The following is a 23183-nucleotide window of genomic DNA, read 5'->3' on the forward strand; positions in this document are numbered from 1 at the left end:
CACTATAGACCTACACTGAATTGTGGCTTGATTCACTTTGATGTCAGTGGTCATGCATGATGAATCGGTTGACTTGTAGATCACACATTCTTTTCCATGTTTTGTGTCTTGGTATCATATCCGTGGTGATGTGGGTGTGCCTTAAGCAAAGGTCTTGTTTGGTCTTAACTCTGCGTGAGCAGTGTGACATGCACCCTGCACAAGAACATCCTCACTGATCATTTTCACTCTTGAGAGTGTACAAACGGAACCAAACACTGACCGGGTTAAAGGACAACTCCGCACTAAATAATATATAAAGTAGCCTCATTTTCCTACTTACAGTATATTGATCCCAAATGACTCCAGCAGCCTTCATAGCATAGATTGTGGAGTTCATAAGCATATTTCTACTTAAGCAATTTGTTGCGGTCAAAAGGTATTTTTTTTTTTCATGGATCTGTCATCATTGTACACACATCCATGCCTTGGTTGTCCCACATGAGCCACCACAGTCTCATAAGTCATGTTTTATGTGTTATTTAGTGCAGAGATCTCCTTTAAGGGCCGTTCACACTGAGCACTATAACGATAACTACCATGTTCACCATTGTATTTTATTATAGTTGTGGTGTGGACTCTGCCATCCACTTGATTTTTAAAACGATATTTGTATGGTTATAGCAATAGTGCTCAGTATGACTGGCCCTTTACAAATGGATACATTCATTAACATCTTACTATATGTATTATCACAGTCTCCATGATTGACTACTTGTACTGAGAGAGGGATTCATTATAAAAAAAAGGAATTATTTAATTTATGGGAAGATGTACCAAGCTTTTCTTTTCATATTTTCCATCTTGACAAAGTAAATAAAACTTAAGTGTTTATATTTCCCCTAGCTTGTTTTCTTTTCTTATCGAAATGGTTTCATAAAACCTCAAGTCATGACAAATTAAAATGCATTATCTGCAGTACAAACCACGGCACTCAGTGATAGAAATTGTTACTACACGATCAGAGATTTATTGTCCTATCCCAGCAATGCCCTTCCCAGTCAAGGCATTTCTTTTACAAAATGATTCTATATGGGCACAGTCATTTACAACACTTTGGGGATCCTTTAAGCCTGATACATACTTCATGTGCAGTATACAGGGTAAATAAAGGGTATTTGTATTGATCCCTGTGAGGTAATAATGACTTCTCTGCATTTGACCCATCCTAACTATGAGGAGCAGTGTGTAGCCAAAGGGGTGCTCTGGGAGTTGTGAGTCTTTGCTCAGTGACACTTCAACACGAAGCCTGGAGGAGCTGGAGATGAATCGGAGACCTTTCACTTCCCAGGCTGCCGCTCTACCTCCTCAGCCTCTGCCTCTCCGAAGTGGCAATTGCCATGCAATCGTGGCCTGTGCCGCGGTGCATGGACGCGTAGCCACGCACCTTCAATATTTTACATGGACGGGGTGCACTGACCACGTTGGCAGCAGTGGCTTCAGTTCAGAAAAAGCTAAGGTATGGCAACATGACTGGTGTCCGCGCGCGTGCAAGACACCAGTCATGTTGCCATACCTTAGCAACAGGCACGGTGAAAAGTACATTTTATTACTTCCCCCTGTTGCCAAAGGTATGGCAGCTGCCATAGCTTGCCATACCCAATTGACGCCTCTGGTTGGCAGGTTAACCTGCCAGACTACATAATAACAGAGCAAAGACAAGTTGAGTTGAAGGGTTCGTTGCTATGGCGATCAGGAGGAGGTCCACTCCATTCTTTCAACCACTCTGAACTATTAGACGGTGTGAAGTTCACGAAGACCACGAGCGCTTCCCACACCGTCAAGAAGCATGGACCAGAGTGCATGTTGACAGTAGATCCTTTAGGTGGTGTACTGTAAGAAGCATGGACCAGGCTTTAGAGTGCATGTTGACAGTAGATCCTTTAGGTGGTGTACTGTAGTAGTGCAGGCCAGGGTCAGAGGAGTCATATCTGTGAAGACTCCAGCCACAGTGAGGAGCTCTTGACTCGTGGCTGCTGGCAGTCCAGCTTCAGCAGTGCTGCCACAGCGCCTTCTATCTTTGACATCCACACTTTCTGCATAAAACAAAATAGCACAAGGGGTGTGAACACGTGGAATCCTATCCAGCAGTGTCAATGCAATCTAATGGTTTTTGCATGTCAGCGGCTTGAGTGACGAAACACTTTACTAAAGGAATACTGGATGTTTTACACCTGGCGTGATTGTAATGCCTTACAATTTGACTAATATTTGGTTGGGGCAAAGATGTTATACATTCTAATAGCCTCAAAACGACCCAGAGGTGAGTAGCAAAGTGAGTTAATATTATTGCCAGGTACATTACATGGAATGAATGGTTTCTAAAAATAACAAAAGGCATGTTGGCATGAAAGGTTATAGTGTATTAAGTGTCATTTTGCTTAATTATCTAAAACATCAACGTCATATGTGCCTGACTGCCCAGGTGCACATGCCATTTGAAGAACTATCTCAGATTATTATCTCGCCTACTGAAGATTGTGGTAACACCCTAGGCTACCAATGCACTTCCACATGACTGATCCACTTTAAGCTAACAGACAGTTGCACGTCATTATTTTAACCCCATGTGGTTGCTGTTCAGATGGTAGATGATCCACATACTTAAGGTATAATCATTTCTGATTCCCACGAGAAAACATGCTAGGCATGCGATCATGCCAACAGAAGTTCATCAGTGCTCTTCCAACGTAGGCCTGCAGCGGCGTTCGTGTGAAATGCTGGTACGTCTTATGAAACGTACTGTATCATGGAGCTTGACAAACGCACACATTCCCAAGAGGGACAGCATACTGTACCTTGACGGACTCGGACGGAGCTTGCAGGATGAATGCACCTATGCACTGCTGGTAGCGGTTCTGATGCATGATTATGAAAGAGTGAGGCAGGCCCGATGCTGGAAAGGAAGGGTTCAATAACATTAGTTCTAAACACCACCCCTGTAATAGGGCCAGACGGATATCGGATGGGCCGATATATCGACCATTATTCTTTCGGCAGGGGCTGACACTAACTGTTGCCTGACTGCCCGTGGCAAGTAAATAAACGTTTGTGCAAGTGGAGGTTGCTTTCAGGTTTCCTGAAGTGTGTTTGAGCGGGGGAAGCAACCGTCTTCATTAAATATTATTGGTTATTCATGAAGGAACAAATAATGGTACCGCTTTACAACTTGATAGTTGTGTTCATTCAGACTGTCAAAGTGACTGTTGCCACTCCACAGTTATCGATTGGATTTAACATCAATTAGATTTACTTTCGGGGGAAGTGGCCATGACCTTAAGGCAAGTAGAACTTGACCTGAACATACCTGACAGGCAAGTACCTGACCTTAATGTCAACCCCTGCATCGTTAATTATGCAGACAATATGATCCATTTGAACCACTGTCAAATTTTTGTTTGTGTGCCCGGATTATGCCTCAATAATTGGGTGACACACACCCAAATAAGGCCATGCCTGACGTCAGCGCAAATCAGCATTGTTAGGCAACGGTTTCCATTGTGTCTGACATCACATGCCCGTATATGGAGATCTCCAATATCAGCAAACAGAAACAATGTCATCCAAACAATAACAGAAGGAGATGGTGGCAGCTACCTGACGCATTGAGCTGGTCCACGTTCTTGAGCTGTAGCCGGTCCAGTGATACGGGCTGGTCCAGAACTGTGAAGGTGCTGCCGTCCTTCAGCAGCTGGTCCAGCTCCAGGTTTTGTGGCGGTCTCATGGGACTCTGTTCTGGTCCAACAGACTTCTGCAGTAGATGTGGACAAAAGGACGTTCAATAGAGAGAAAACATGGAAGGACTTGATCTATGAACACTACGCAGTCACATCCAGTGGTAGGCCTGCTGAGGGAACACTACGCAGTCACATCCAGTGGTGGAAAAGGTACTCAAATGTCTTACTTAGAGATCCGCTGATAGCCCCGAAATTATCATAGCATGATACAGTAGGTCACGTGGTCTCTCTGAAAACAGTTTGAAACTGCACGCGACGTGTGTCTGACTAACCTCGCATCAGAGAGAGAGAGAGAGAGAGAGAGAGTCCGTCAGGACACAACGCATTCATTGAGATGAGTGGAGAGAGAGTGAAACCCAGCGTTTTATTTCCAATAAATAAGGATAAAAAACTACTTGTTATAAACGACCTTGGTGTAAATAAGTGATTTGAAGGAGGATATATACATTGCTGAACAGTTTCAGAAACGCTGTAATAATGGTCATTCCTCCTCGGTCAGGACAGGCTGTCTTTTCACCTCTCCCTCCCGTGGATAGTGCCCTGGTCCCCGGGGAGACGACAGTAACAACTCGGTGATTTAGCGTTTTTTTCCCCAACAAATAAGCATAAACAATCATATTCACATGAACAATGTTGATGTAACAACCACATTTTTGTGGAAATATATTTTTTATATTCACAGATTTATATATAAAATACATTTTCGTGTAGAGTTACTTCCTTGTTTTTAGTGACAGCTGCGGGCGAGGGGGAGAGTATCTGCCCCTCACCCCCAGCAACAGCTGACCAGTAAAGTAAGTACAGTAAATGTATTTGATTGGCTTATTGCGCATTCCCATAATGACATCATACAAATATTAACTTGTTTTTAAGATGATTTCTTAAGGTGACAGTAACCCTTTAGGTGACATAGCCCCTTTAAGTAAAAGTATCAATACTGCAATGTAGAAATAGTCTGTTACAAGTAAAAGTCTGGAATTCAAAACTGACTTGACTAAAAGTACAAAGGTTTTGGTGACAAAGTGTACTTAAAGTACCAAAAGTAGAAAGTTATCATTATGCAGAATGACCCGTTTCACAAGTTTTCAAATGTATACAAATCTTTTGAAAATAGTAGATCTACAAGCTCACAATGCGCCACGATGCAACGCATTGTGAGCTTGTAGATCGGCTATTTTCAAATGGCCATAATGTATATAAGGTTGAAATGGTTAATGTATATTTTGTAATAATCGTATATTTTGTAAAGTAACTAGTATCTAAAGTTTTAAGTAAATGAAGTGGAGTAAAAGTCCAATATTTTGATCCGAGATGTAGTGGAGTAAAAGTATTGGAAATTAAATACTCCATTTGCACACTCTGAGTTACAGAACTCTAATGGTCCATTTGCACACTCTCTGAATGTCTCTTCTACATTTTGAAAGTTCACGCCACGTTCCCAAAAAAAGTTAAAAATACTTGACGTACCTTTTTGTTTCTCTTTATCTTTGTGATCAGGAGGAATTCATCGAACAGGAACAAGTACACGTCGATCAGCTTTGCATTCTCTGGTGATAAATGAAAAAAAACATGGATCTTCAGCGTGGTCCTATCAACAAGCATGTTCAAATACTGTAATAAATATATTACAGAGCTACTGTATGTCTGCACTGGAGTTTCACCTGTGAGCACCAGTTTCCCATCATGCAATAGGCTTCGATGAGAGATGAGGTTTTCCAGAGTGACAGCTTTCAGAAGGTGTTTCAAATTCTGGAAAATAAATACAACTAAATAAAGGTTTTAATTTATTACCTGGTATATAATTGATATTATTAGCCCCCTGATACAGGACCTAATTTACAAACGAAATGCGATACCTTTTGGCATAGATATAAAACCAGGAAATAACTTTCTCTTTTCATGCCATGAAGACTTTGATTTCACATTCTGATATGCCGTTATCAGTTGGTATGACTCAATCTGTCTCTCTCTCACTCACACGCACATGCGCACACACACACACACACACACACACACACACACACACACACACACACACACACACACACACACACACACACACACACACACACACACACACACACACACACACACACACACACACACACACACACAGTAAAATCCTGAATGTTAACCACTTAAGCCCTATATACGTACACTCTGTTGTACAGCCGAGATACAAGCTCACAACAGGATGTGACACATTGTGAGGTTGTAGATCTGTAGATTTCAGATGTTTTGCCTATAATGACATGCCCAAAATAGGGTGGCCAGGTTTAAAGTAGATAAACACCCACAGTGTACAAACACAAACCTCAGGAACGAAGGCGCGCTTGTCTCTCTCCCACACAGGCAGCCACACCAAGGCATCTCTCAGTTGTTTCACCTTCTGGTAGTTATCCAGCCATTTGACCTTCCCTTCTAAATCGCCTGGAGACGAGATAGAAAAACATTGTTACGCTCAGTTAATTTAGACATCAGGATGTTGCTGCGTAGGTTTGTTTTATTTTATATAGACAAAAGACCAGTTGAAATAGAAAAGCAAAAGTCTGAAACAAGCATGTCTCAAAATGTCATCTAAAATACATTGTAACACGTTCTATAAAGCCAATGTCTTTAATGTGTTATATAAGAGGGCTGGACGATATATCATTATTATATTGACACTGTCATATGAGACTAGATATCGTCTGGGATTCTTGATATTGTAATATCATGATAATAAAGAAGTGTTGTCTTTCACATAAGTTTCACAAACGCCCTATTATACTTAAAACACTATTGGCTATAGTTTCCCCAGTGGTGAGCAGGAACTTTACCCCTATGGCATCCTCTCACTATAATGGATTATAACAGTGATTATAATGCATTATGCATTACAAGTTCACAACTATGACAATTATGATGCAGGCCAAAAGGTGTGATTGTCCATGTTTTATGTTACTTTTAAATGCTTTATAATGTGTTAGGATCGTTTTAAAGCATATTATAAAGTGAGTGATCAGAACTATACTTTTACAGTGTTATAAGCAGATAATGCATTACTGACATGGGCGTCATATTGAAGGTTGCCAAAGAAGACAATACCGATTCGTCTCCCAGCACAGGGCGTTCCTAATTTTGTATATTTGGTATTTAGCCTGGAGAGCTACTACATTTAGATGGACTAACCCACTTACCCCTGACATACAATCTGCTCACATTGATACGAATTACGAACGATATGTTCTAATACTTTCAGCATGATACTGTCATAGCATGGTTAGCAGAGCTGTGTTAAGACTGTGTGTGTGTGTCTGTGTGTGTGCGTGCGTGCGTGCGTGCGTGCGTGCGTGCGTGCGTGCGTGCGTGTGTGCGTGCGTGCGTGCGTGCGTGTTGGGGATGGAACGATAAGTGATATTATCGTTTATCACGATAAAAAACGATAATCGTATCGTGGAGATTTAATATATCGTGATATCGTCCTCTGTCATGCACTGGGATCAATTCATCTTTTATTTGCCGAGCTGCAAAGTACCACATAAAGGTACTTATAATAGGTACTTGATACAGTCTTTTTTTCACTCTCTATCAAATGTCTTTGCCAAAAAATTGCCGATCTAGAGATCTGTAGATCTTGTAGATCTGTAATTTTTTGGCAAATGTTCCGCCCCAGCATAATGGATTTAGATTATTGCGATAATATCGTAAATTGTGATTTCTTTTGTCACAATAATCGTGATATGACATTTTCATATCGTCCCATTCCTATTGTGTGTGTGTGTGTGTATGTGTGTGTGTGTGTGAGAGTGTGTGTGTTTAGCATGGGCGTGATGGTACCGTGGCGTGAGAGATTAAACCACACACCTTTTCCAGTGAATATCCCCCACGCCCACGGGACATTGGCCTGTTCATTGAGGCCAGAGTCACAATAATATTCCCCTGTCACAGCAACTCCCTGTCCCTGTGCAGTGTTCCTCTTGGGTGTGCAGTGTCACACCCATGTAATGGTTACAGGAACACACGTTATCAAAGAAAGGCGAAGCCATACTGGTCGGTTTATTTGAATTAAAACATCACGTTGAGATGTCTCTAGCGGCTATTTCTCATATCCTGTCAATCTAGTTACAGAGTAAACCAACTGTCCGTGTCTACAGGCACAGACACGTTGTGAAGAAATAAATGGCCATTTGGCTTCAAGCCAAAGCATGCCCAATCTGTTTGGATAGCGAGCTCTAAAAGACATGAATTGGTATCTCCTTGCTCGTGTTTACTTAGTGAATCCTTTATATAATGGCCTCTCATCACAAGATAAGCCCCAGTGTTTTGTTAAACCAAAACCTGACAAACGTATCGCTAACCACCATGTAATCCACAGGTCCTGATTAATAGCAAATGCTATTAATGCCCCGCTTGTGAATGTTTTGTGTATGTGTCGCGAAAGTCATAAAACGAGCTGAGCAACAATGTTATTATTCCTGTATCAGAACTAGCAGAGCAACAATGTACTTATTACCTGTATCATTGAGCATACCGTAATCTGATGAGGTATTAATGACACACTTAGTCAGCACCCATGTTCTTCACTATTCTCATGCCAAGATGGTGTCAAGGAACATTAATTGCATAATGTGACTAAGCACTTTGTGGCTTAAATGGGAAGAGCTAGTTAATGCTAGCTAGCAATATGGAGACATGGATGGAGACGTGAAAATGTGGGCAAAACAACAGATTTTCATTTATTTTCCATGAACAAAGACAAAATATTCATTTGGGTTTATTAAGGTATTTGCATCTTGAAAGTCCAGGCTTTGGACTCAATGTTCTACCAACGTTTAACAATGCGTTGTTGTGGGGATTCCTGATATTCAGTGACGCCGGGGGGGAATAAGAATAAGATGCTCACATATGGAGGTGTCCACCTGCTCCGCTATGACCTGCAGACCACTGGTCTCTTCCTCCGTCCTGCACCTCTTCCCAATGTTCCTCAGCAGGAGAGGGTAGCGAGTCAGCCTTTGCAACGGCGCCACCAACAGGTCACGCAGCTGCAGCCTCCGACACTGCTCGTTCCTTTCACACCACTGAGAGAGAGCGAGGGGGGGTGTGGGGGTTAATAGAGAGACAGGGGGATAAACCCACAGAGAGAGAGAGAGAGTGGGGTGAGGTTAAAGGAGAGCAGGGTCAGGGAGAGAGAAAAGAGGGAGAAGAGAGAAAAAGAAAAAGGTCAGGCCGGTGGGGGTGAAAGGGAGCGCTTGTTAAGACACGGTGGAGAGAAAGGGGGGAGGGGAAGTGGAAGTAGAGGAAGGGGAATGTGGAACAGAAAAATGATCTCCAGGAACAAAGAAAAAAAACAACAACAACAATGGAGCGAGGAACTAGGTTGAGAGGGAAAGTTACACAATGCAGAGAGACAACTTGTCACATTCCAACCCCTGGTGAGCCTTAGTGACCGTGAACAGGTCATGGTTGTTTACGGAGCAGCGTCACATGTGTGTTCTCTCTCTTCATTCTTGGCCCGTGCGCTGCCTCTGCCTGCCTGGTTGTCAAGGTGCACCGCGGGCACCGCAGTGCCCCGATTTACTACTGATGCAAAATAACCTGTGCAAAGGAAGGAGTCGTCTCTGTGTACCTTCACATAGGAGCCAAAGTCCTCTCTGGGTTTCAGGCTGTCCAGATAAACCAGGGCGGTGGAGTAGTTGAGGCAGTACTTCTGCAGACAGTAGCATACGCTCTCGTGGAAAGCCTGCAGGCAGAGAAGAACAATGCTTAATGCACGGCAGATAACGATACTCAATGTACACCATGTGACAACAAAGTTAAGCACTATTCCCACCGGCCACGGTGGGAATAGCCACGGACACTATAGAGATAACTATAACAATATCGTTCACCATTGTATTTTTGTAATAGTCGGTGTGAACACTGCCATCCACTTGGCTTAGAAAACTATACTTTTATAGTTAGAGTGCTTGTGTGAATGGCCATTAAGGCAACAAAAGCTAACAGAGGACCATATCGCCTTTCTGGATATAAACGTGCAGTATCAGACGGGTCCCTATTCTGGGGTAAAACATTTGGAAAAACAAGTAGTACATCTAAAAGCTCACAACACATCGGATAGGCTATTTTCGGTGATGAGATTTTGTGTAAAGGGAAAAAGGAGGGGGCCCAGAATTGACCCCTGGGGATAAGATTTTTCTTTCTTTCTTTTCAAATCTTTTTTTATTAAGGTACATAATGAGGCAGGTACACACACATATTGATGACACCCCAAGTCCCATTCCCATCACAATAATCATTGGTACAAATTAGCACAAGATCTGAGGTCATCACGGTACGTACAAATTTAGTATAAAGAAAAGAAACCCTGCCCATAAAGGATAATAAAAGAAAACATTTTCTCCCCTCCATATACCCAATTTAGTGTTAAGCCAATTCCCCCATTCCCATACTCTACGCTAAACCCATCCCTGCTAATCCCCATTAAGATTTTTATTTCTGAGAACCCAATCTAATCTATGAACATACTTATTGTGTGTGTGTGTGTGTGTGTGTGTGTGTGTGTGTGTGTGTGTGTGTGTGTGTGTGTGTGTGTGTGTATGTGTGTGTGTGTGTGTGTGTGTGTGTGTGTTACTATAACTTATAGTAGAAATTGAGACATGGACAGTGTGAGGACCATTTTCCTGGTCCACACAAAATAAATCGTCATTTTATGGTTAAAATAAATTTGGGGAGTTAGGTTTACAAATACCGGTAGGAAAAGGTTCAGGTTATGAGTTAGGACTATCCATTTAGAGGCTAGGTTTAGGGGTTGGGGTTAGAATAATGCCTGATTTATACCCACTTAGCTGCATGCCTGTGTTGTGCACCGAAAATAGCCGTCCTAAAATGCTGATGCCCCCACAAGTATAGTAATGCAAACGTGTGTGTGTGTGTGTGTGTGTGTGTGTGTGTGTGTGTGTGTGTGTGTGTGTGTGTGTGTGTGTGTGTGTGTGTGTGTGTGTGTGTGCGTGCGCATGAAGCTATAACATGCCTTGCTCAGCTGCTCCAGCAAGGTGGGCCCGCCACCCTCCAAAGAGCCTTTAATGACATGTAAAAGGTTGTTCAGGAAGCCAAAGCTCACCTGTAACAGAACACAACAAGTATGACATCAACACCTTAACCTGCCGTCAGGTTAGTTGCAGTCTAATGATTACTGTACTGTAAATGACAGAGGAACAGAGTCCACGTTACACGGAGACACAAGGAAAAAGATAGCTGTTCAGTTTGACATGGACCCAAGACATACAGGTAGTTGTTATATGATAGTGACATTTATTACAATATTGTTATGATGGTATTAAGGTTATGCTGTTAATTGGGCCATAAGATATGAACACTGCAGGTAGAAGTCTGTATTTGGGGAGTTAGGTTTACATTAGGTCTTAATTTGCCTTTTTGTAACTACACCTCTAAGGCAAGGGTCTTCAACAGGGGGTCCGGGACCCCTAGGGGGTCCTACAGAGTTACTACATGGGGTCCACCAAATCTTTGTGTGATAGAAACTTTTTTCTCCTTTTTTATATTAACCACTTGAACCCTAGCGTCCACATTCTGAGAACTTTAGCCAAAAATAGCAGATCTACAGATCTATAATAGCAGCTCACAACGCCTCGCGCTGCGAGTTGTTGTGAGCTTGTAGATCGTCTATTTTTGGCAAAGAGGTTTCGTGTAGAGGGGAAAAAGAGCAGACTGAGTACAGAGTGAAAGGTCAAGTTTATTAAGTATGGACGGTTCAAGTGGTTAAATATCTGAAAACACAAATTGACATGAATCCAAAATACACACTGATGATTGTGCTGTCAAACAATGAAACTATGGAATCTATGAAAAGGTTGCGGGGGTCCCTGCTTCATCTCTGTCTCAACTAAGTGGTTCTTGGCCTGAACACGTTGAAGACCCCTGCTCTAAGGCATTGTGTCCACCAATTTGGTACAAAGTGTTTTTCCCCCAAATGAAAACCCAAGGTGCACAGTGTTTGCATTTGCGTCAGGGTCAGGTCTCACCAGACAGAGCTCGTTGAGATTAGCAAACAGCCTCCAGGAGTCCACGTCCGTAAGACAGTTTCTCATCTGCAGGTTAGTCAGCGTAGCCAGAAACACCTGAATGCCCCAAAGGGATAATGCATTGCACTTCCATTTAGATATTACTTTCTATTGTCAAGAGGTGGAAACAAAACAAAAAGAGACTTTTTACCGGTACTTTTTTACTTTACTTTTTTATCTAACAATCAAACACAAGGCATCAGGTGTTGGGCTGCAGTTGTGTTGGGCTGAAGTTGTGTTGTTCTGTGTGTGTGTGTGTGTGTGTGTGTGTGTGTGTGTGTGTGTGTGTGTGTGTGTGTGTGTGTGTGTGTGTGTGTGTGTGTGTGTGTGTGCGTGCGTGCGTGCGTGCGTGCGTGCGTGCGTGCGCGCGCGCGCGTGTGTTAAGTAGCTTTAGTTAGAGTCAGTCACCTCCTTGAGAACCATCAACTGATCCAGGAAGTAAACACACTCGCTGGTTAACAGTTCCCACACGGCCGCCTGTCTCTTGTAGTCCTGGGGTTCAGAGTCCGCTTCATACTGGGAGGACTGGTCTCGCAGGAAGTCAGCCAGTGTCCAGTCCTAGTGACAGACAAGACAGATAAATGGATGGGCGGGAACACAAACAAACCACGCAAAGGACAAATAGAGCAGAAAGAAATAAGAACTCTTGTCCCCCAGGGCACAATACTAAGTATGATCCTTGTGTCCCCTCAACAACAAATATCTTTGGTGAAAAAAGCCCATCTAGAACAATTGTTAAGTTGCTTGATTCAGTATTTAGACATTTAATATTCATTTAATCAGACACACCTCCTTCCTATACCAACTCATTGTAACTTCAAGCTCAATTTTATCGATGACAGATCCATCGAAAACACACGTTCTTGGTGGTTATGGTGACTGATATTGGCCTTCTAATACGTTAGGAGGCTTGCGTTTGTATAGGAAAGGGGTGTGTCTGATAACATTTATATCAAATATCTAAATACTGATTCAAGCAACTTAAACATTGTCTGGGGTGAAAAACAAAAGCCTGAGTAGACCCCAAAACATGTTGAAAGGGAATATCCCTTTAAAATAGGTGTTATTCATTACATTGTTTGAGACTGAAAATTTGGATATTGTTCAAACATGGATAAGAATGACGGTCAATTGCAGTAGATTTCAGGTAACTACTGTATCTACCGTGATTTACAAATACGACAGCAAGGCCAATAATATTTTCAGTTGGCAATACTTATTTATTACCTTATACTTCTGAAAGTGTGTCTCTCTCCAGTCTCTGATCTGTGCTGTTGTAAGATATTTTTCAATATCTGATGCCGTGCTCGCAGGTGTTTTCCCTTTAGTCTGTGCAGTGGAAAAAATATGTTAGATTATATATATATTGAACATAACAAGTGTTATCACACTGAATGACCCAAGACGCTTACGACTACTAATGATGTTGCCACATTTATGCAACTATGTGGAAATTCTGTCTGGGACAACACTAAGCCAGCCGATATCAGCTAATTGCTCACCCTTTTTGCCATTAGTAGCTTAAATAATGTGTGGTAATTCTTGGTGTCACTGAACACGTGTTTATGTAACCACAGAATATACAGTACAGTATATTCATGTGTGTGCGCGCGCTCGCTTCTGTCTGTCTGTCCAAAATTTTGTGTCAGGTGTGGTTGACTGCTGCATGGAGTATCACTAGTAGTTTCAAAGCTGCAGGGCATGGGCAAAAAGTGAAAGGGACAACCATTAATCTGCTTTGAGAAATGAGGTCAGTGAACAAGGTACTCTCCAATCAGACCAGCATTTCAAAACATGCCCCAATGGTGACAATCTAAGGTACACATTTGTTACAAACGACCAAATAATAAATAATAAAACACATACCGTGCTACGCCTCGAAAAAGGCCACTTTGACTTCTTGGTATCTGTTAAAATTATAACACAAGGCATGGGGTGAGAGGAAAACAACAACACTGCCAAAGCACGACTGAGAAAATCTGCAGTAAAACAGGTGGGATTAGAACGCAAAACAAACAAAATAGTGTGTCAGGGTTAAAACTGTTGCCAAGGGTGGACACAACTTACAGTAAGTACACAATTTTTGGTTTGCGTCACTTGGGCGTTTACTTGAATAAGTACACATTAGCAGGCTGTCAGGGGCGAAATGAGATCTTATTCTGCATGGGTTTTCAGATCAAAAGGGCCCTGTACTGCCGTGAGGGGGGCCCATAGATTAGGAGATTAGAGACCCCTGATATATTGGAAATGACAAAATACATATCGTCGTTGTCGGATGTAAACCTTGTATCTCCAAGTTTCAAATTTGTATGTTCTTTCGCAAAGCAAAGCCCTGCTTCACCGTACAAGGCTGTCGCACAAAAGTAGTGAAAACAGCAGATCTACAAGCACACAACGCCTCGCGGTGCGAGGCGTTGTGTGCTTGTAGATCGGCTGTTTTCACTAGTTTAAATCATTTTTAAAATGAAAAATACAAAACGAACGGTTTTGGACATACAATGTTTTCACCCAACAACGACGATATAATAGCCTATGAATATATAATACTGTCCCCAGTAGGGGGGCCCTTGGGTTTATTAAACTCATCAACCCTATACAAATGACGCTTGTGCAGGCTGTGAATGCACATCATGAAACTTTAAATTCAGATGTACCTGAGATATTGGAATCATTCAAGATGTCAGCTACGCCATTGGATACAAATAGATCCCCTGGTGAGACATCCAATCCTGGTAAACTGACCACCACAGAACTCCGTCTCCTCTCCTGAAGCCTATGAACAGAGAAATGTAGTGAATATAATAGAACATCCAAACTGACAGTAATGAAAACAAGTCAATAGGATGGAAAATGCCTCAGGTGACTCTTAAACACTTTCACTGCCATCATTTTGCCATAACTAATGTAGATTACAGCCAAGGCTTTTTTACATGATTTTCTAGGGCTGCTTGTACACAGCGTGTGTCCATAGATTTTTCTGCAGCCAGGATGAATACAATTCAATGGACGTCCAGATGTCGCCGGATGTAGTATTTCGCGAGGCATCATGGGAAAGAGAGAGTCCTTTCCCTCACTCCCGCCTGAGGGGTTGTGGTATAAAAATGGGGTTGTGGTGTAAAAAGGTTTGAGAACAACAATTGTTTTAAAGGTCAAAACAGTAGAAAAAATATATTCAGGTCACATCATTTAACAACCACTTTATCACTTTCACCTGGTTCAAATACCAACTGTGCTTTGCAAGCACATTTTTTTTGTAGCCTGAATAGCATACATTCTAAAGGACAACTATTATGTCAGGTAGAATGAAGGCACTGGAGTACTGGCTTGAGGCGCGGTGCAACCCCTGTTCGTTCTGTGTAACTACTTATGTGTCTTGGTAATGTAGAGAAAGATAAGAGACTAAGTGATCAGCACATTTCTCTCTTCTATGCCTGTAAGAGATGGGCTGACAAAGTGTAATGGTTAGAATTCTCCTGGCCTCCTTTTGGAGGTGGTAACCGAAGCTTTGCCAGGACCGGAAAAACACAGGACTGCCTTTTAGCCTCGGGCAATGCTCAGACAGACAGCAGATGATTTCATGTCCTTGTGTTGTTGTTATTTGGCGGATTGCTGTTCACAGAAATATGCCATCCGCATAATCGAAATGTTATGGTCTCTGATGAATGTTATACAAATATTTAAAGAATTATGCCTATCCACCACTTGAATGTTATAATTTATTGAACGTTTATACCATTTGTAATTTGCTCTGTACACCTTACATACAAGAATAAAGATTTTACAATAATACAGTGACAAATACTTCAATATCAAGCCCTAGTATGATTGTGTGTCCAAGTTAACCATAGTCTTAAACCAGAACCACCGACAACTGACTTCAGAAATGAGGCAAACGTTAAGCTGACACTAAAGGCTGGTTTTGATCAAGGGTATAGGTGTAATTCTGGGACTGCGTCAGAGTACCAAGACAATAGAAATCCTAAATTTAGCTCTGAGAATCTGTGTAAATGGGAATAGACCCATAAATAAGGCTCAGTTTGTTGCCATTTGTACATTCTCAATAGTAACAAATGGATTTTAATGTGTACTATTATTCACTATATTACATTATTTGCAATATGACCATTGTAAAGAGACTAAATCAGACTTATCTCTGCATAGCAGTGGATACCAGGAGGACATGATGTCAGGTCATAACTAATAAGGAAGATGTGTTGGTTACAGGGTTTACGATAACAATATAACTAACAGGAACAGAAGCAGAGTAGGGGAAGCATGAGGGTTTATGATGTGTGATCTACCGCCATTGTGTGTGAATATGTCTCAAAAGACTAAAATTAAGTTAGCTTCCTCTATAAGAGGAGGCCTACTTTGTATCACCTGCATGTTCAGCAGTACATAATGGCTTCTCTGAATACTGTATTTAAATCCATAATGCTTTGCTTGCATAACCACCATCTATCCTTGTGTAAATCAACAATACATCTTACTAAACAAAGTGCATATACCGGTAGCACATAGCTGGAGGGCCAATACGTACACCTGAATGTTAGGTAAGTCTCATGGATAACTCTGGTAACCCAGTACTGTTTTCCCCCCCTCCAGGAGACTTTTGTTGGGCTCTGAATGCACCGCCTGTTCTTTGCTCTCACTCCCGGGCTCCGTTCCCTCAAGTAAACTGATCCAACTCTCTGATCGATGTATATGCAGGAAGTCGCAAGCGGCGCTGTGAGTCCGAGGCAAAAGAGGTGACAGCATGCAGCTCACCGAGGATGAGAAGTGGCTGATGACACTAGAGCCAATGGTTTGGCCAATAAATTGGTCATTTTTCAAAAATCTGTTTTTATTTATTTTTATAGCAGATCTATAAGCTCACAACATGTCATGTTGCCATGTATTATGAGCTTGTAGATCTGCTGGCTTAAGTGGTCAAATAAAGTTTGTGTATCTTAAATTAACACCATTAATACATATAATTGATTAAAATTCTATAAAAATCTATCAAAATCTCTGTTGGAACTGTTACCCCCGTGACCCGATTCCAGATAAGTGAAGGATGGATCAGAATTGATGTAGCTCTTTTTTGCACAAAATAATCAGTAAAAACATTGGTTAATCAGGGGGCCGCAACTCTCCCAAGCTCAGGAGCGTCGTCGGACCCCAAAATCTGGCGTTGGTTGTAAGAAAACACACAAGGATCACCCCAAACCAGGTCACTGCCTAATTGCTGATGGTTTCCCTGGTACCCTCACAATGCCATCCTGTTACTTTGCGACCACAGAATGCCCTCTCTGTAGTCCCTTCTGCCACAAGTGCCGCACTCAAAAAAAAAATGGGCGCTTTGTTCACGCACAAGAGAAATGATGATGCCCAAAAACAAAACTGTCCCGAACCAATGGCTTGTTGGTTCTGGTGACTACAAGGGGCACAGTGCCCGGGTGTAATTACAGGGACAATAGCTGCCTAATTATCCCGCGAGGGGAAGAGCCCAGAATCCCATAAGGAGGGGTGTGGGTGGCACTGCAATAGGGGAAAACAGTCTTAATGAGGGTTTGTCTAGTCCACACATAACCATGGGACTCTCATAACTCGACCCAGCGAGCTTATGCCCCGTTAACAAAGACGTGACGCAAAGAATGCACAATGGGCCTCCCTGGGCTCCAGGTCCAATCATCGTCACTCATAAGTGCACATCATGCACAGGACCTCTGCACTGTAACGTCCTCTGTTAATTCAACTCTCAGAGTGTACCAAAGGGTCCATTTAGTTTTGTACCCTGTACCCTCTCAGAGTTACAAATGGACAGCTTAGCACAAGGATTTTAGTTATTTTAGATGTGCCGGTGCAAACACCGTTTTGGTTACTTAATTTGAAACGTTTACGAAACAGGAAGGTATGACATTTGATCGTGCAAAATAGAACTGCCTCGGAAATGCATGGCAAACAAATTTTGTTCCCGGCTGTGATGGCAAATGCCAAGAGCTTATCGGTATTACCGGTATAATTTTACTGTCTGCGTGATATGCAAATATGTTCCGTCACAATGTCGTAATTGGAGGCCTAACCCTGGTGTTTTGCAGCTCACTCAAGAGGGCACAGGTTGATTTGGAGCACATACCTTTCGGGACCATGAATGTTCTCCTGCAAGATGAAGCAAAGCAGAACGTTAGTGAATGTCCACACTGCAAAGTTGAATAGCATTAAAACAGTGTGCTGAAACCTAAAGACCTGTAAACCTTGAAAATAAAGAGTAGTCAGCCCTACTTGTCTCACTGAAACTATTTTTACTCTGTGCTCTGAAAGGATGTTATATTTTTTGGTGCGCAGGCTTACTGTACACTAACTTAAGCAAGCATTATACAGTGCTATAGGCCCCGCTACAACTAGCCATGCCACTATATCACTTTCAAAGACATTCACATTTGAATTGGTGTTTAAAGTGGTCACTTGCATTCAAAAGCCTCTGATATCTGAGGAGAATGTCGAGGATCTATTGAGAATGTGCTCGGCTGAATACCGCGAGCCGATGAATGGGTCTCCCCATTATCTTTCTCCATCGCTCACTGACCCCTCCATTATTGGGTGACTGCTGACTGCGGTGAATAGGGGCCCCGGGTAGGAGCCTTCCCAGGGCCCTCTAGACTGCGGGGTTGGTCAGAGCTGTCAGTGCATGTAACTGCTGATTCATTTGCTGTCAAAAGCTTGCATTGTGAATGACCACCACAGGTGGTAAGGTAGAAACAGAGGGACATGTACTGGCAATTCAATTAACCACTTAAGCCCTACAAGCTTACAGCCACATGTCGCATTGCGATGAGTTGTGAGTTTGAAGATCAGCTATTTTGTGGGGGAAAAGACTAACTTTTTTTGACGATTATTGACATAATAGGGACAACATGTGCTTAATACACTGTAAAATCCTGATTGTTAGTTTAGACCACTTGGTTATACAGTAGTACACTACTCTAAGTTACAAATGGATAAATGACAGGATGACAGGTATGAAATGGGGGTGATATTTGCAAGAGGATTTAGTAAAAACTATAGGAATCAAGAATCAAGTGATTAAAAGGGAATTGGGCCACATGCATTGTTGCAGTCACATGCTGCTTTTTTTATAATTTTTATCCCATGATTTTGCAACCCATTTTCACCCAGTGCCAATTGCCTATGTAATCCTGGGCTCTGCTCTCCCTCTGCCGCGCCTGGTGAGACAACGGACTGACCTCATGCTTCCTTCAATGCATGAGTAGTCCAAGTTGTTTCTTTTCACCTGACAGGGGGGATTTCTCCGGGATGGACGTAGCGTGTGGAAGGAACACGTTATTCCAACCAGTTCCTTTCCCCTCCATCAAGCGACCCTGCTGGCCAGGGGGAGGCATTATAGAGACCAGGATTACTGCATGTTTTTCTGAGGGTATCAGGGAGAAAATGCAAACTCCACTCAGAAAGGCCCTATCGCCGACCCCACCTAGGGTGTGGGCGCTCATCATGCTGCTTTGAACATTTTTTTTATCAATCAGTTAGTAAAAGCTCACCTGAACGTCACTGTCAGGAAACTCTAAATCTTTCCCAACACTCTGAAGCACACATAGAGACGCCGGTCTTGTGGAAGCGATACCATTGTCAAAAGTCTTTGATCTATGTGATCTGCTTCTCTGTCTGCCTGATGACGAATTATGGTGTTTAACTTGACATTCTCCATCGGACACAGACAGGGGGCTTGCTGGCAGTGGAGACTTGTGCCTGTGTGCTGGGGATAGGGGACTCCTGAGAGCCGGCAGGTCGCCCGCGCTGGGCTCCTCCTCCTGGGTGCTCTCCATCTTGACGGGGTCCCGGAAATCCATCAGCGGGCGTCGGGTGCTCCTCATCCTCCTCAAGGTCGGGGATGTGGAGATGCGGCCCGGTGCTTGGCGGTCAAACTGTAACAGTGGTGGGACCAAGCTGTCAACATCCACCAGGGATGTGTGCCTCCGCTTGGAGTGTGTCCGTGCCAGATCTATGTGCATTATGACCGGGTTGCTTGTCTGCGTCTGCTTGTGATCTGTGGACCGCTGGTCCGTTTGTGTCTGTGCAGTCGCCACACCTGTGGTAGTAGTAGTGACAACACCATTTTCTAGCCATTCAATGTAACTCCAGTCCAAGTTATTTTCCACGTCTTGGTCTTTATCACTCAGGATAACCTGCTTCAGAGTAGACATGTTGCTCTAAAAGGCATTGTAGGCACTGTCCAGTGATCTGAAAATGTGTGGTCTAAATAATGATCCTGTTTCTTGGCCCCGAGTGAGGTGAAGTCAGATGATAATCCAGACCAGTTGAATTCCAGAGTTTTCACACCAATCAACATTCAAGTTCCTGGGGGGGGAAAAATGCATTAATCCAGTAGCCTGTAATGTAAAGGCAATGTTAATCACCCTCAGAGTCAACCCCTACCCCAAACATGTGTTCAGGTATTAGACAATGGCACTGAAACACGATGCGCTGTAAAGTAGCCCTTAGAGAGAGATTATTCTAGGTCAATAGCCTACTAGTAGTCAGTGCTGGATCTTGAAAACAAACTAAAAACTATGCTTCAGCATACAAGAAGACAGACAGCACTTTAACATGGTCTTTCTTGGTAACATCTTTTCTTGAGAAAAGGCATATTACATATTAGTGTATATCTATCTATCCAGTGCTGTAAAGTAGTAACTAAGTATGTCATTTACTTAAGTACAATTTTTAGGAAATGGTAGCCTACTTTACTTGAGTATTTCCAGTTTCAAGTACTTTTACTTCCACTCCACTAATTCTCAGATCCACTTTTACTCCACTACATTTATTTGAAAACTTGAGTTAGTCTACTAGTTACTTTATAGATTGATTATTGATTATTACAAAAACTTGTAGATTGATTATATTACAAAACACACAGTAAACATTTCAGCCCCATTATATACATTCCAGCCATTTGAAAATAGCCGATCTGCTATTTTAATAGATTGTTTATTATTTTTAAACTTGAAATGGGACATTCTGCACAATGAGTAGCCTACTTTTACTTTTTGTACTTTAAGTACATTTTGATACCAATACTTTTGTACTTTTTTACTCAAGTAAATTTTGAACACAGGACTAGGTTGCAGTATTGATGTTTTTACTTTAAGTAAAATAATAAAATGTAGTACTTTTTCCACCACCGGTGTTGTGTAGCCTACATGTCTGTCACCTCAATGGTAAGCATTTCAAAGTGTGGTGGCGTGGGAAACAAAGAGAAGGGACCGGCCACCCGTACGCCTGTTTCAAGTTTCACTACAGTCTGTTGTCTCTGGTCTGCTGCTGGACAGACACCATGTTTGTGAGCCACATTTTAACAGCGTAAAATGACCATCCGAAGAGATATCATCATCGCATACAAAACGAGAGACATAAAAGGAAAACAAGGGGTTGCTTGTATTGTTATAGACGCGCGGACTTAAACGTATACCGACATCGCCGCACACCCACGAGGTAACAGCCAAAGGTGTTATTTACGACCTTAAAAAAAAGATGAATAAATAATAACTCGCACCTAAAACATTTATATAACTTTTGAGGAGTTAACGCGACCTAACATGTGACAAATTAATGGGGAAATGTCCTCCTTGTACTTACAGCTGTGTGTCTTGGCTGCTGCTCCCATGTTCACCAGTGGATCATTCACTTTGTGCTGTTAGTGTTAGCGACGACTGACTAGGCTGGACTCTGTCACGTCAGTGTCACTAGAGTCCCAAGTACGACGGTGTCGCTCGACAAATACTAGGCTATAGCTGACAGATGTTGGAGTTGCGCGTGGGTCCTGGGCTGGTACCCTGGCTCCTGGCAGTGGCAGCCCCATTTAAACCTCATACATGCAATTAAGTTACTAACTAGCAACAATAGCCAATAACTAACATACAGGAGGACCAATGTAAATAACATGCTTTCTTGGGTTTAAATAGTAGCCTAAGCCTATGGCTATTCGACAGTATCCGATTGTACTGTCGTGTCCTTTCCTATGCGAACTGGCAACTGCTAAAAGTATTCAAATTGATTCAATCAATCAAAAAAAATTGGGGTTAAAAATGATCTTGTATTTTTTGTTAAAGCAGTAGCCTATATTCTATTCTGATAGTAATCATTGCTAATAGACTAGTAGTTATTATCACTAGTGTGAGTGTTGTTCAGCCACAGGGGTCTCCAACTTCATGTCTCTCCAGCTATAAATACATTTCCAGGCGGGTGACAGCATTTCAGCCAATCAGGAGAGAGTGCCCATGCATTTATCAGTTTAGAGCCTTTATTGATCAACTCCAATTTGTGTCTGCTCATTATTACTTTGTGTCATCACTTCTCACTTATTTAATCTGTATCCAGGCTGAGTTCTCTATAATGCATTTTCTGTTTAAAAAAAGAGATGGAGAATTATAGAGCTAATCACTTACCCGACCTTTAACTAGAACTCAATCATTATTCTCTCTCTCTCTCTCTCTCTCTCTCTCTCTCTCTCTCTCTCTCTCTCTCTCTCTCTCTCTCTCTCTCTCTCTCGCTATCTCAACAGAGGGTCAGTACAGTGAGTACATTATTTAGTGACCACTAGTCTAGGTCCACTTGTGTCTCTACCCCTAGGTTTTCTGTCCGTTGTCTCCCTCTCCCGACAGAGCAAGGCAATTGCAACAGTGTCCGAACAACAGCCAAGATAAATAAGATGGCTAATGATTACTTTTTAGTAAAATATTATTTCAGAATCAATATCAGTATTTTTCTGTATGTTTCCATATTCAAACATGAGCAATCATAGGACCAAAACTCTATAGGCCTACAATATTCTTCATGACAGACTTCAAACCATTGTAAAGGACTATATAATAGCCTACATCTTTTGTCCTCAACATTCTTTGGTGAGGACTCGGCGGAAAACATTTACAAAACCAAACCAGTTTGGTATTATTAGGCCAGGGAACTCAAATCTCAGCGTTAGCCTGCCTGATACCTGAATGACCCCTTGGCCCTTGGGGGTCCCGGTCCCCCAGACCCCACTTTGTAGGCTACACTCTCAGTGTTGTGGAGTGGGGGTCCATGAAATTTAAATATTTGAGAACCAACAATGTTTTTTAGGATCAAGAAGACTACCATAGATGTAGGCCTAGCCCCATATAGAATCTCACCCGCCTCCGCTGCATACTGTTGCAGCGGAGGGTGAGGTAAGGTTCTATATGGGGCTAATGTAGCATATGTCTGTGATCTTAAGGCACATTCACACTGGCCAGACACATGACACATACACATGTTTCACAAGTTTCATTGTCTCCCTTCAATTCTGCAGGAAACATCTGATTTGCCCAAC

General features: G+C 42.3%; 1 protein-coding gene across 1 annotated transcript; it reads right to left on the reverse strand.

Moving 5' to 3' along the window:
• Positions 1 to 1935: 1935 nt before the first annotated feature.
• On the reverse strand, positions 1936 to 21511 carry plekhg7 (pleckstrin homology domain containing, family G (with RhoGef domain) member 7). Its single transcript, XM_080736129.1, has 17 exons — positions 21473 to 21511; positions 19378 to 20194; positions 17958 to 17980; positions 14494 to 14612; positions 13706 to 13746; positions 13067 to 13168; positions 12248 to 12397; positions 11801 to 11896; positions 10789 to 10878; positions 9385 to 9498; positions 8662 to 8836; positions 6091 to 6206; positions 5438 to 5525; positions 5244 to 5323; positions 3637 to 3790; positions 2838 to 2935; positions 1936 to 2075 (listed from the first exon to the last, which is right to left on the reverse strand). Exons 2-17 carry the CDS (start codon positions 20038 to 20040, stop codon positions 1965 to 1967), a joined length of 2220 nt encoding a protein of 739 aa, XP_080592255.1. The 5' UTR covers positions 20041 to 20194; positions 21473 to 21511; the 3' UTR covers positions 1936 to 1964.
• Between the last annotated feature and the right edge of the window lie 1672 nt (positions 21512 to 23183).

The sequence above is a fragment of the Nannobrachium achirus genome (assembly GCF_963921795.1).
Source record: "Nannobrachium achirus genome assembly, chromosome: 11".
In the NCBI taxonomy this organism is placed as follows: Eukaryota; Metazoa; Chordata; class Actinopteri; order Myctophiformes; family Myctophidae; genus Nannobrachium; species Nannobrachium achirus.